The following is a 13700-nucleotide window of genomic DNA, read 5'->3' on the forward strand; positions in this document are numbered from 1 at the left end:
TCCTGGTCTTAGTTTTTCAGTTTTAAAAATGAGGAGTTTTATTTTAAACTATGAGTTATGACCCATTAATAGGCTGTGAAATCAACTGAGTGGGTCATGACAGCATTTTAAAGAAATGAAACCCAACAGAAAACAAAGTGCACATCACAAGTAAGGGGAAGCAGGCGTCCTGGAACTCCAGCTTATATATATGTGTATACTTGTATACAATATACTATACAGTATATGTATATTGTATGTATACAGCTGTATACACTACACTGTACCTATTATATGTAGTATATGTAAACAACCACAGGTTCAGTGTATATGTATCGTATTGGGTTACTAGGTAAAATGATTTTCTGTGGGTCACATTAAAACAGTTTAAAAGCTCCTGCTTTTAACTGTTTTTAGCTTTTAAACTGTTCTAATGTGCTTTTAAAAATTGTAAAGTGTAATTGTCAAAATGTTTTAAACTTTTAAACTCTTGATGTGACCCACAGTGATAATATCTTTTCACATAGTAACTTTTACTTTATATTTAGTAAGTAAAATATACTATGACTCTTACTTAAAAAGGCAATTTACCTCTTCCAGCCACAGCTGATGGGTTTGCTGTAGACCATTTGGAAGAAAAAGGGCGACTGCAAGGTAAAAAGAAATATTTAGTAAGAAGATGTAATTTATCACTCCTCTGATGACAATTAATGAAATACTACTGAGTTTTCTGAAAGTTGAGAAGTACTTCTGATTTCAATTTCCCTTTTACAAATCACTTTGGAACAGCTGTCACCTATCAATGGTATTTAAATTAGCTATAAAGCAAAAATGAAACAACTAGCACTGAATAAAGACTGTAAGCTCTACAGAAAATGGGACCAGGTTGCTCTTGTTCACTCTGGTCCTCAGCACACATCACATTACATTACTCTCACCATAGAGCACTCAGTAACAGTACTCTCCAACACCTGTATCCTGAGATATTTTACTTAGAAGGAGAGAGAGGTAGTATTATTACTAGCACATAGGGAATTCAGTGTAACCAAAGCCTCTCTCACCTAAGTCAAAGTGATTGTGGCCACTGGCAACTCATGCAGTTACCCTGTAGGTATAACACCATCTACAGCAATGCTATGAAGTATTACTGTGCAGGGCGACAGAAACCAAGCTAGGGATACTGCTGAGGATGACATGTATGATTAGAAAGCAAAATAGCTCCAATCATCTCAAAGAATGAATCTCCTTTAATATCTTTTCTGATTATTTATCTTTAATTACAGTGGTACTCTGCAGCCCACAGAGAAGTAATATATCTAAGTAGGTAAGATGGATCTGGAAAATATATCTATACATTTTAAATGTGAGGAGAAGAGAGGTTAATGTCAGGCTATTGAAAAATATTCTTTAAGTTATTATTATCAAAAAATAAATTTCTCTGTATAGCATAGGGAACTATACTCAATATCTTATAATAACCTTTAATGAAAAAGAATATGAAAATAAATATATGTATATATATCCATGACTGAGACATTATGCTATGTATCAGAAATCTATACATTGTGACTGACTATACTTCAATTTTTTAAAAAGTCATTGTTATCAAATGATAAATTTGATAGTTGGTTAATAAACCCAGTATTATATTATTTTTATAACTGTCCCCTAAAATTGTTACTCCAGTTGGTTGAGGCAGACCACTTCAAGCTCACCGATTTCATTTATGCTTACAGATGTTACACTTGAGCAAGATAAAATATCTTGTTTAGATCTTTGCTACTTGTAGTATGGTCTGTGGACAAAAAGCACTGACATCACCTATGAGTGTAAAAAGCACAAAATCTCAGGTCCCATTCCAGATCTACTGAATCAGAGTCCACATTTTAACAAGATCTTCTAGTGACTCATATACACTTTTGAGTACAGTAAATAAAAGTAAAGAAAAAAAGAGCAACAAAGCTCATTTGAGGTGAAGAATTTATCACAAATTTAAATAGAAGTTTAGATAATTATTCTTACAATAATTTTTTTTGAAATCAAACCAAATCTGTTTTTACTCTGAAAACTTACAAGTCACTGAACTTTATTTGCTACATCTCTCACAAAACTCTGTGAGTGCTTCCTTGAATTCTGCACCCCAGGTGTCTCCCTTGCTCACTCTGGTCCCAGTCCTGGACCAGAGAGTTGCCAAGGCAACCAGCAATCTTTGTAGGGTAAAGGTCTTAAAGAGACAGGAATTACAAAGAGGTAAGCTCACATTCTGTGAGCTGCTCTTCCCTGGGGAAATCTGCAGATACTTGTGGCTACTGCCTGGGAGTAGAGAAGGTATCAGAGATCTTAGCAATCTCTCAGGGCTAAAGAGAGAGAAAGTTGGGGTAAGGCTGTCAGGGCAGCAGGGTTTGAGGTAGCCAACATAATGAAGAGAGTGGATTACAGAGAAGTGAGACAGATACTAGGTGGTTCTCCCCCTTGAGGGATTTGCTGAAATCTTAAGCTGTGCAAGAGGCGAGGAAGGAAACAGTGGAGTTTTTACCAGTCACACAGTACTGTGTAAGGGTTCTGAAGATGAATTCTGAATCTCTGTTATAACTCCTCCACTACACTGCCCTAGAAATGAGCTACTTACTGTATGAACTCTTTTGGGGATATTAAGAAAAGTATATAAATTAGTGCTTTCCAATCTTCACAACATGAACATATAGAAACAAAACTTGAATCATTAAACTCTTCACCTAAAGACAAGTTACACAAGTATGTAATCCAACCCTTTGACAGCAGACCAAAGAAAATAAGTATATTCAATCATCATGTGAAAGCAGTCAGATACTCAACCACACAACTTAAGGAACCGGGGTGGGGGCGAGTGCAGAGAGGAAGGAGTCAGTAATTATCATTTACATGACCTTACTTGAGACTTTCTTGTGAGCTAGATGAGGACCTGTCTGATTGTGGAAGAGATGCTACACTCCCAGAACTCTTTAAGTAAGTCTGAAGACTCTTCTGATAAGACGGCTCAAGGGAATTATACAATGTTTCAGCTTCACCAGGAAAGTGGTTTCTCAGACCCATATACGTCCTGTAAAACAAATGAACAAATAACAAAAAGAAAAAAAAAACCTTAAAGTAGTAATTTTGCATGACTAGACATTAACTGTAACGTGTACATTCAAGAACAATGAAGGCTGTTAAGCCCATAGGTTTTTAACATATCCACAATGTGTCAAGTGAATATTTTCTAAATTTAACAAGTTTTGGTAGAAAGACTACATACAGGCTTTTGAGAAAAGCAGATCTCAGTTCAAACCCTGCCTGTAATCCTTACAGTTTGTGTGGCCTTGGGTAAACTCCCAAATCTCCAAACCAGCTGCCAATCTAAGGAGACAGTACATTTGTGGGATCATTTTAAGGATTTGAAAATAACACAACCAACTGCCCCACACAGTGTCAGGTACATAATATATGCTCCATAAATTAGTTTTGCTCACAACGAAGGTGAGTATGTGATGACGGAATAGGAATACTGATGAATATACAACTGACAATGCTAAGTGATCTGTTAAGACATCCAGTACAGATGTAATGGAGAGAAACCAATCTCAGTTTTATAAAGAGCTAATCAAGAATACCTGGGACATTTCTGATATTTTCACTTTCCCAATATAATTTCTGTCAAAGAAAAGACAGAAGTATGTTTGAACTGTCACAAAAATACATTATCGACTTACTTTCTTGCCTCCACTCTGGCCTCAGCATCAGCATCATGAATTCCCTTCTTAATAGTTTCAACCAAGACGGCCGCATGTCTGTAAAATAAAACATCTTTAGATTCATGTGTAAAACTATGTATTTCACCACAAGTGATACTGCCTATATGCTACAGATCAATCACAGAGGGGCAGGGGAGGCAAAAAAATAATTAGCACGTAATAACAAATGTTAAGATCGCAAGATTTCTTAATAATCCATCCCACACATTTCATTCATGTACAGTTTCCTTCTGACATGTCAAACATTATAAAGATGAATATAATTATTTTTACATGGAGTCCAGATATATAGTACTCAAATTTAAAATCTTTCATGAATGAAGAAAAACTTTTGTGTGGTTCTTCACTAACTTACCAATATAGGAAGTGACCTGTTAGTAGTAATGATAAGCTATGATCTAACCAAATTGAATAGTAGCTGCCACAAAAGAACTTAAAGAAAACCTGGAATTACATCACGCCTGTATTCAACAACAAATTCTATTTTTCAAAAGTGGGTTATGAACACATTTAATGATTTCCATAAAAATCAGCAATGTGTTCAATGTAAATGCATGTACATCCCAAGCTTCAAACTTGAAACTAATGAGAGATACAGCTATGCAAACAGCCAGTGACCAACTAGCTGCCTCCAACTTCCTCTTGTTCATGTCCGAGCTTCATCAGACACTGCCCAGTATATACCTGACCAACGACTCCTGGCAGCTAGTGTGGAGAAACTTTCCAACCAGTCTCCCCCTCTCTCTTTTAGTCTCTTTCCTCTGGAAGGAAGTGCCTTTCTCTCCTATCTTAAATCACTCACTACTTAATTAACTGCACCTCAGGAAACCTATTTCATGTGACAAGAGATACCTTCAAAAATATGTGCCCAGTTTAACCCCAGTTTAACCTGGAGAATCTTATATAACCCATTCTACCTAAGAGCCCCTCACTCACCCCACAAAGAACATCACAGCTGCAATGTACGAGAGGAGCACCACAGCTTTAAAGGAAAACCAGTACAAATAACTTTACAGCAAAATGAGAAATAATGCAAAACCAATACCATCAATTTCTAAAAAGCTGGTGACAATGGGGAGGTGAGGGTGGAGGGAGAGGGAAAATCGATGCATACCTTTCCAATGAGTGAGTCTGCCACTCCTGTAACAATAAATCTAAAAATTCAAATGAACGCCTGAAAAATAAAAGTTAATTACAACTAAACATTTAACATTATATTAAGTTACATGAACTTATAACTAACTAACACTTTCTTCTGCAACACTTCACTTGCCCCCTGAATTAATGTATAAGACATGTTTTTAGATATCTCTGTCACATGTTTAACTTACTTTTAAGGCTCCAACTATTCCTATGCTGTATAGCTCAAAATGACCTTACGGGTTCCCCATAATTTTAAATTAAAATGTTTGTCCAAACATAACATTTAACAAATTTCATTTAATTTAAAAGATACTCATCAAACACCTGCTATGCAGTAGAAACCAAAGATACATAATGGTGACCAAGAAAGATGTGACGGATCTTCCATTTCTACACTTGTTTCCTTAAATACATATGTATTTGTGTGTTTCTGCTAAGCCCTCCAGTTCTAATTCTTCAGCTGTCTCATTCTTGAGCTTCTCTTCTTTCTTGGCCTCTGATGACACAGTTCTGGCCTGTTTTTCTTCCTTTATCAACACTTTTCCTCCACCTGCCCTAAATAGGTGCTCACCTGGTTAGTGCTGATCTCAGTCCACTCCCCTGTTATAGTCTTTCTTAGGCAATGTCATCTATACCCTTGGCTCTGATCATCAGCTATGCTTCTCACATCTAGGCCTTTATCTCCAGCACTGGTTCTTCATTTCAGCCAACAAGTCAAAGTGTCAACCAGCCCACAGACATATCTACATAGGCAGTGAAGTCAACTCACACACTACACCCAAAGGACAGACAGATTAACTTCCTATCCTCTCTAATCTACTCTTGTAGCCCATATGATGCAGATTAGGAAACAAGAAATACAGAGGTTCAATTAACTTGCCTGAAGTGACAGGGCTGGGACTTAAACCCTGGTATTCTGACTTGAAGTCACAGCCTGAAGCACCGACATCACCTCTCTTATCCATACCCATTGTCAAGTCTCATTTCTATACCTGAAATCTCTTGAATTTATTTACTGAATAAAATCTCCCTTAATCAACTATAATACAGCTTTTGTTCAGATTCTGCCTCTCTTACATGAGCTGTAAGAAATCCTACTTAATTAAACCAATGCTTCTCATTGTCCCTTTTTAATCACTGTTCATAGCTGGAATAAAAACCAGGGTGGATGACATTACTTCCTCACCAAAAACTGCTAATGAACAATGTTAAATGATAAACAATGTCAAAATTTCTCTTCCTGATATTCAAAGCCCTCTATACTCTGGCTTCAACCTACCCTCCCAACCCCCAGCCGGCCTCTTTTCCTACCGAAACCTTCCACTCATCATGTGTTCCGGCCTCAGTGGCCCATCTGACGCACACAGCATAGTTTTACATTTCTGCTTAGGTTCAGCCCTGCTCTCTTCCCTTACAGGAACTGAATAGCTTCCCATTTTCAACGTAATTTTATGATGCCTTTTCTGACTTCCTCTTCTCTGTCACATTCCTATTTCTCCAATTACCATTTTCTTCAATGTAAGATAGAGATTGGTAAACCTCTTCTGTAAAGAGCCAGACAGTGAAACTCCAGGCAGTAAATATTTCAGGCTTTGCGAACCACATAGGCTCATCTCATATTTTTCTTCCTTTCACCTTTTTAATCACTCTTCAAAAATATAAGATCACTCTTTAAAAATATAAGAAACAGCCTCAGCTTGTGGGCTGTACAAAACTAGATTGTTGGACAGATCCGACTGGTTTGCCTGCCAACCCCTGACATAAGAGAGAGGTAACTAAGCAACCTCCGCCAACACTCCAAATCACTTACAGATAGTAGTATCTTATTCAGCTTCTTCCTAACATTCAAAGTACTTAAACAAACACATTTATGAAATAAAAAAGGGAGAGCATTCTCTACAATTTGCTTAAACACCAAGTGCACAAAGCTTCTTTTGCTGCCTTTATCGTTGATGGTGATAGTGGTGGTATTACAGATTGTAGAAACCATAAGGAGAGAGAGGAGTTCTGACTGACCTGCTACGGCTGCATACTCTGGGCCAAACACTATGCTCAATTCTACTAGTGCGTAACTCGTTTAATCCTCACAACGCTGGGGTCCATACCATTAGCCCTACTAACATATGTACACAACGAGGTTCAGGGCAGTTAAATAATCACCCCAGGTAGGACCATCAATCAATCAGTCGCAGCTGTAGGACTCTAGGTGAGGCCTGACTCCAGATTCCATACTCTCTGAAAACCAAACAATTAGTGACCCAAGTAAACCAAAGCTTAATAGGATAAAACTGAAAAATACAGGTAGTCGTAATGATCACTTTGTTCCTTTTCCCTTACGTGACATAAGACAAGACATTTTTAATAAGGTTTCTAGAAGTCAAGAAATTGATGGCAACTAATGTTTGCACCTGACTAAGAATTAAACATAATGCAATATTCAACATAAAGCTATACTAAAAAACATTTTTCCCTCAAAACTTACCTCCTTACAGGAACTGATTTTGATGTGCAATTGCTTGTTATTAACGGTATAAGTCTGGGTACATGAGTATGCTGAAAAAGATATTTAGAGAAGGCTGAAAAATACTGTGCACTTCACATAATCTCTTATTCTATTTGCCTTACATTCAACTATTTAGTTACATGAGAACAGGACAAAAATACCACAAAGTCAGGGTTTTGAAAGAATTAAGACCAGTCAGAAAGTTTTCCCAAATTAAAGTAATAGCAACGATAGTTTCAGAAGGGTTGGTATGGTTGTAATATTAAATAACAGAGACAAGTTAATTGTCTCAACTGCAGGACACTGTTAGGACGATGGACTTTTGGGGGAGGGGGCACTAAAAGGACCAGGCATGTATTCTCTTATTTTCTGAAGTACCATGGCTACTGCTGGTAGAAGACAGTAACTGCTGTATCATCAAAGCAGATTTTCAGAGTGAATCTACATAACCACTGGGAATGCACTGGGAATCGGTGACTTTAACTGAACTTTCATTCTGGCTGAACCACAGCTCTCCAGAATTCAGGTAAAGTCTAGTATATATATAGTATTCTGATTTCTGTTAGTAATTTTTATGTTTTTTAGTGAAGCAAACACTAAAAAGTTTATAATAGTCATAAGAATAAAATAGTAACCTAAGTGAACTTATTTGTCTTCTGAGCTAATGGTACAGGCTGGGTTACCTAGGAAGCAAGCTCTGAGATGGAGTTTAGCATTCAGGATACTAAGAAATGCTCTTGGGATCAACACCTGTGGGAGGGAGGAGAAGGAGGCAGGAGCGGGCAGAGGAAGAAATCAATCTGTGATATGGCCCAAGGATATCTTCGCTCAAAGCCAATGGGGAGCTCTGGAGCAAAAATGGCCCTTCAAAATAGTCTCAAATTGGTCGAAGACGTGCAAACCTTTACACTTCCACATCAGTCAGGTGTGGGCGGTGGGCCATAACCAAGAAAGGGCAAGACCTTGAGAAAGGCAGCTCTCTGCAAGCTGAGGCAATCCTTAAAGAGGCTGGCAGCAAAAGACTGCCTGCCAACAGTGCTTGCAGGATTGGGAAACAAGTCACTGAAGGAGAATGTGAGTGGCACAGCAGTGTGTGCCACAACTCACTCAACCAAAATTAGAGGAAAATCACCCACAGACCTGATGTTTTTCAGGATGAGGATAATGCAACAGAGTGCTGACCTGAATATCAGTAAACTGTTACATTCAGCATGGAAGGGCTCAGTGGCCCTGCTGCCCTCAGGCATCCAGAAGAACCCACCTCCCAAACATTACTGTGGAGTTAAAGTCCAAGGAGTCTCCCTAGGCACAAGACACCACATAGGAGATCTCACCTACCATCCTCCTCCTCTTTCTCATAAGCTCCTTGAAACCCAACCGGTGATGAACCCATACCCAACCCAGTGGCAAGGATGGGGAGAGAGACTAACCTAACTACTGCTACACCACATTTGGGAGAGCTGTACAAAAGGAAAATAAAAAGTGACCCTCACCATTACAGATAACACATTCAACCAAACACCAAGTCAGAACAACTTATAAACTGTCCCCTGGGAAACAAAAATACAGAAAACAGGAAATAATGTAAAACAGCAACAAAACACCTGATTTGGCTAATTATCAGAGAAATGCAAATCAAAACTACAGTGAAGTATCACCTCACATCAATCAAAATGGTCATCATTAAAAAAATTCCATAAAAAATAAATGCTGAAGAGGGTGTAGAGAAAAGGGAATCCTCCCACACTGTTGGTGGGAATGTAAATTGATGCAACCACTACGGAAAACAGTACAGTTTGGTTGAATGCATCATCTGTAATTGTGAGTGTGACTTTACATACTTTTTAAAAGTTAGGGGAAGTAAAATAAGGTTTATTCCTGACACTGACAAAGAATAAGGAATGTCTTGGAAAATAATGAAACTGGTAAGAAAGCACAATGAATAAAACCCAGAAAAGACAGGAAAGAAAAAATACTATTTCAAGACGGTGACAGTCAAAAACTTCCACCATCCATAAAGTACATAAAGAAAGAGTTGTTAGAAAAAAGAAGTTGATAAAAACTAGAATCAGAATTTGCCAAATAAAGTAGCTTTTCAAAAAGTGAGACCATAAAAAATCTGAATAATATTAATATCAAGCTAGATTCAGTGATGAGCAGAGTACTCTATAAACAAATTCTGTATTTTGCAAATTCAAAAAGACTACCTATATAAATTAATGATGTACTAGGATACTAACAAAATTCAGGTTATTCACTGAAGAAGAAATTACACAACCAAATATTCTTATCAAAATGTCATGAAATTATAAAATGATGAGTGCAAAAGAACCACCTGAAAATGCATACAATATCCTCATGCAATTGAAAGAGAAAGTTGAAATGGAAATTTTAAAAGACTGAGAATATAGAGAGAACATGGTAAATCTAAATCACTGAATGCTGCTAATGCCAAACTCAGAAAAAGCCTTATAATATCAAACAACAAAAACTATGACAAATTATCTAAGGATATACCACAAAAATAAGGTGAAAAAACAAAAAAAGGGGTAAGCCATGTCAATTATAGAAAGGAATTAAGAAACAAATACAGAAATTAAAGAACTAAAAAAATTATGGAATGCCACTGGTACCAACGAAACTAAAACTTGAAGCTTATAAAAGAGCCATTACAATGTCTCTGGTTATTGTTTAAAAAAATATATATATATATACTAGTATAATAAGAAAGAATGGCAATAAAACCACAGTGGAAGAGACTTTTTTTTTTAATTAAGAAAATACAGTATACAACCTCAAGTCAAAGATTCTTAAAATCTATGTGAAATTGATATTCTGAGAAAACACAAATAACCAAAAACATTTCAAAAAGAAATGCAAGAATGCTCAGTCTAAAACATTAGAAAAGTTATTGGATAACTTTAAGGGTCAGCAAATCCTAATAACAAAATATGTAAAGCAGGAAAATTATAGAAAATTTTATAAAAAACTCATATTAAAATAAATGCCCCAAAGTGGGGGAGGGAAGCAGGGTATATAACTCAATGGCAGAGTATTGTGCTTAGCATGCAACTTACCTCCATTAAAAACAAAATAAATGAATAAAATAAATACCCCACCCTAAAAAAAAATTTTTTTTAATATGCTATGTCTTTGTGTGTGTGTGGGGGGGGGCCCAAAATCTTAACTTAAGTATTAGCCAATTGCAACTAGCAGTATTATAATGTACAATGGCCAAGCAGAATTTAGTTCATTAATGACAATGGATAAATGAAGAGAGACAATTATTTCTAAAGATATTAAACATATTTCATAATATTCCACATCTATTATTGATCAAAATTTAGCAAAATATGAACAGGAGAAAATTCTCATAACCTAGTACAGAGTATCCATAGAAACCCATCCCGGACACAATATTTAAAGTATTCCCATTAAACTCAGGGATTAAACAGAGATCTCAATAATTTCCACTATTTTCCAACACTGTTATGAAGGTGCCAGATTTAGAGAAGCTTAAAAGTATATTAAAACAGAAAAAAAAGGACCATTTTAATAGACAGATTCTTTGATTTGTTCACAGGCATTGGATTTTATTTCTGAAAGAAACCTTCTGGTACAGCAGTATTAGAAAGAAACTTCATTTAACAGGGGGACAAACTGATCAAAGAAACTGAAAAGGCATTTAAGAAACAGACCCATACATTTATGGAAATTTACTATATGAAAACAATGGTAAATTAGAAAAGACTGAACTATAATTTACTACATGCGACTGGGTCAACTGGCTTTGTATTGGGGGAAAATGAAGTTAGATATCTGTATTCCACACAGAAATAAAACTGAGTTAGATCTAAATCTAAAAAACAAAATTATTAAAGTTTTAAACTATTGAATGTTTTTATAATGGGAAGGCTGTTTTAACTGTAACAAAAACGACAAAAGGAGCATTGTGTCAATGGGAAAAAAATCTTGACGTTCTTATATATAACAAATGATAGCTTTAATAATGTTTGAAGAAATGACAAACTGGTAGAAAATATTTGCAACATATAGAACACAGAATTAATATATAGTCATCTCTCAGTGTCCATGGGGGGTTGGTTCCAGGACTTGCTGAGGAAACCAAAATCTGTGGATGCTCGAGTCCCTTATATAAAATGATGCAGTATTTGCATAACCTACCCACAACCTCCTGAATACTTTAAGTCACCTCTGGATTACTTATCAGTTAATACAATGTAAATGATAAATAGTTGTAGTTTTAATGTAAACGTTATGGAAATAGATGCCAGCAGGAGGTAAATCCAGCTTTTGCTTTTTGGAACTTTCTGGGATTTTTCCTCACAAATATTTTCAATCAGAGGTTGGCTGAATCCATAGATGAAGAACCTATGGATAAGGAGGGCTGACTGTGCTTATAATGTATAAAAAAACGCCTTAGAAATCAGTGAGGAAAAAAATGCACAAAGAGTATAAAGCAGCAATCCATAGAAACATTATTAAAATAAAAAAAACTAACATCTCTAATAGTCTAAGAAATGCAAAGTAGAATATGGAATATTTCATTCATTAAATTATTAAAATCTTTAAGAGACTGATAATACACAATGTTGGTAAAGGATGGAGGAAAACAACTTCATAAACTTCAGGGAGAAGAACTGTGAGGACAACTTGGTGCTATGTCATTTAATAGAGAACTCATTTAGACATTATGGACAAGGGAAGCTGCCCAAGTACATAAGGTTTAAAAAAACATTATCTTTACATATATATAAAATATAAACACTACATTTACATTTTGTAGCAAATACAGTTTGAACAGGCATAGAATTGAAGTTGGAAAAACATACTGAATGGTTAGAGTGATTAGTTGTAGAAGAGCAGAATTTAAGGGGGAGTTGTTTTATTTTTTAACTTTATTCTTTTGGGCACCTTCAAGATCTGGATAATGAGAAACATTAAAAATTTGCCTGCCATCTTTTACCACTGCCTATAACATTTTCATTGTTTTACATTTGCGTATTACTACTCGTAATATGATTAACCACACACATGTACATGCATACTTTATATATTATATTCTGTATGCAAGCATATTTACTTTGTAATCCTGTATATTATAAACAGTCTATAATAACTGTGTATTGCTTTTATTATCAGAAAAAGAATTCAAAGTAATTTTCCCTTGGGGTTTAAAAAAATACCAATGATTTATTTAAGTACACTGAAAGAGAGAGACAGACAGAGAGAGAAGAGAAAACAGAAAAAAGAAAAGAAAAGAAAAGAAAGGGAAAGAACCTACCCGAATTATGAATCTGATTGCTGCACATCCAGAAGTTGCCATGACTTTTGCACTGTTGGGGACGAGATTAAAAAGTGTAGGTACAATGGCTTCAGCGCCGTGATCAAACTTGTTTCCCAAAACTGTTGAAAGATGACTACAAAAGAACACAAAAAATGTTGTTTTAAAAGTAATTTAACATTAAATCTAGGTAGGACCTTATAATTTGAAAATATTCTTTTACTGAATTAACTTTAAAATTTTATTTTAACCTGTTCTAATGGCAGAAAAACAAAAGAGAGAAAGGAAAGTGCAGATAATACGCATTTCCTTCTTTTCCCCTGTCCTCTTACTGTCCAGAGCAAAGCTGACATTTGGCATTTTACTGTGTCTTTGCAACAGGCACTTGGAGAAGCCATCTGATTTCAGAATTTAACCATTATAATAACAGGTTAAACATTCAGCTTTAATTGCCCTGATCTATATCCATTAGATATTTCCATTCTGATGCCCCATATCAATCTTAAATTCAACATATATTATAAATAACTTCAAAATCTTACTCAAATCAATATTCCTCAAGATATACTCTATTAATGGTATTACCACTATTTTAGACCAAATACTCTGCTATCTTTGGTGTGGGATTTCAGAATTCCTGATTGAAAATACAACTCTATCACACACTGGTTAGCTGGGTGATCTGAAGGACATCCATCTTCTCTCTTCAAATCTGTAAACAATTTAGCCTTTAATTATATCATTTTAGTTAAAAAACTTAGGAAGAATGCTGTAATCACTCACAGTTCTGACGATGCTTGCAGTATTGGTTAATTTCTACATATTTATCTTACTTAAAATACATGGCTGGGATACAGTTACCTCCAAAAATTCAGTTCTTGATTCAAAGAGATACTCAGACTCAGACCTACTTACTAGTGTTCAGATATACCTTCAGTTTTCCAATGTGAAACTCAAATCAGAAGCAGGGAGGTGCATTCTGTGCCTGGGTGGTGGTGTC

The 13700-nt window shown here is 35.8% G+C and overlaps 1 protein-coding gene across 9 annotated transcripts in view; it reads right to left on the bottom strand.

Annotated features, from left to right (window-relative positions):
* CLASP2 (cytoplasmic linker associated protein 2) overlaps positions 1 to 13700 on the bottom strand; it is a 153420-nt gene that overhangs the window by 67372 nt on the left and 72348 nt on the right. For all 9 annotated transcript variants that reach the window (XM_031686892.2, XM_031686884.2, XM_031686891.2 and 6 more), the window contains 6 exons: positions 12701 to 12836; positions 7375 to 7445; positions 4864 to 4923; positions 3708 to 3785; positions 2891 to 3058; positions 571 to 626 (listed from right to left, as the gene is read on the bottom strand). In XM_031686892.2, the coding sequence (XP_031542752.1) occupies positions 571 to 626; positions 2891 to 3058; positions 3708 to 3785; positions 4864 to 4923; positions 7375 to 7445; positions 12701 to 12836 (569 nt within the window). The remainder of the gene's footprint in view (positions 1 to 570; positions 627 to 2890; positions 3059 to 3707; positions 3786 to 4863; positions 4924 to 7374; positions 7446 to 12700; positions 12837 to 13700) is intronic.

This window comes from Vicugna pacos, chromosome 17 (genome assembly GCF_048564905.1).
Source record: "Vicugna pacos chromosome 17, VicPac4, whole genome shotgun sequence".
In the NCBI taxonomy this organism is placed as follows: domain Eukaryota; kingdom Metazoa; phylum Chordata; class Mammalia; order Artiodactyla; family Camelidae; genus Vicugna; species Vicugna pacos.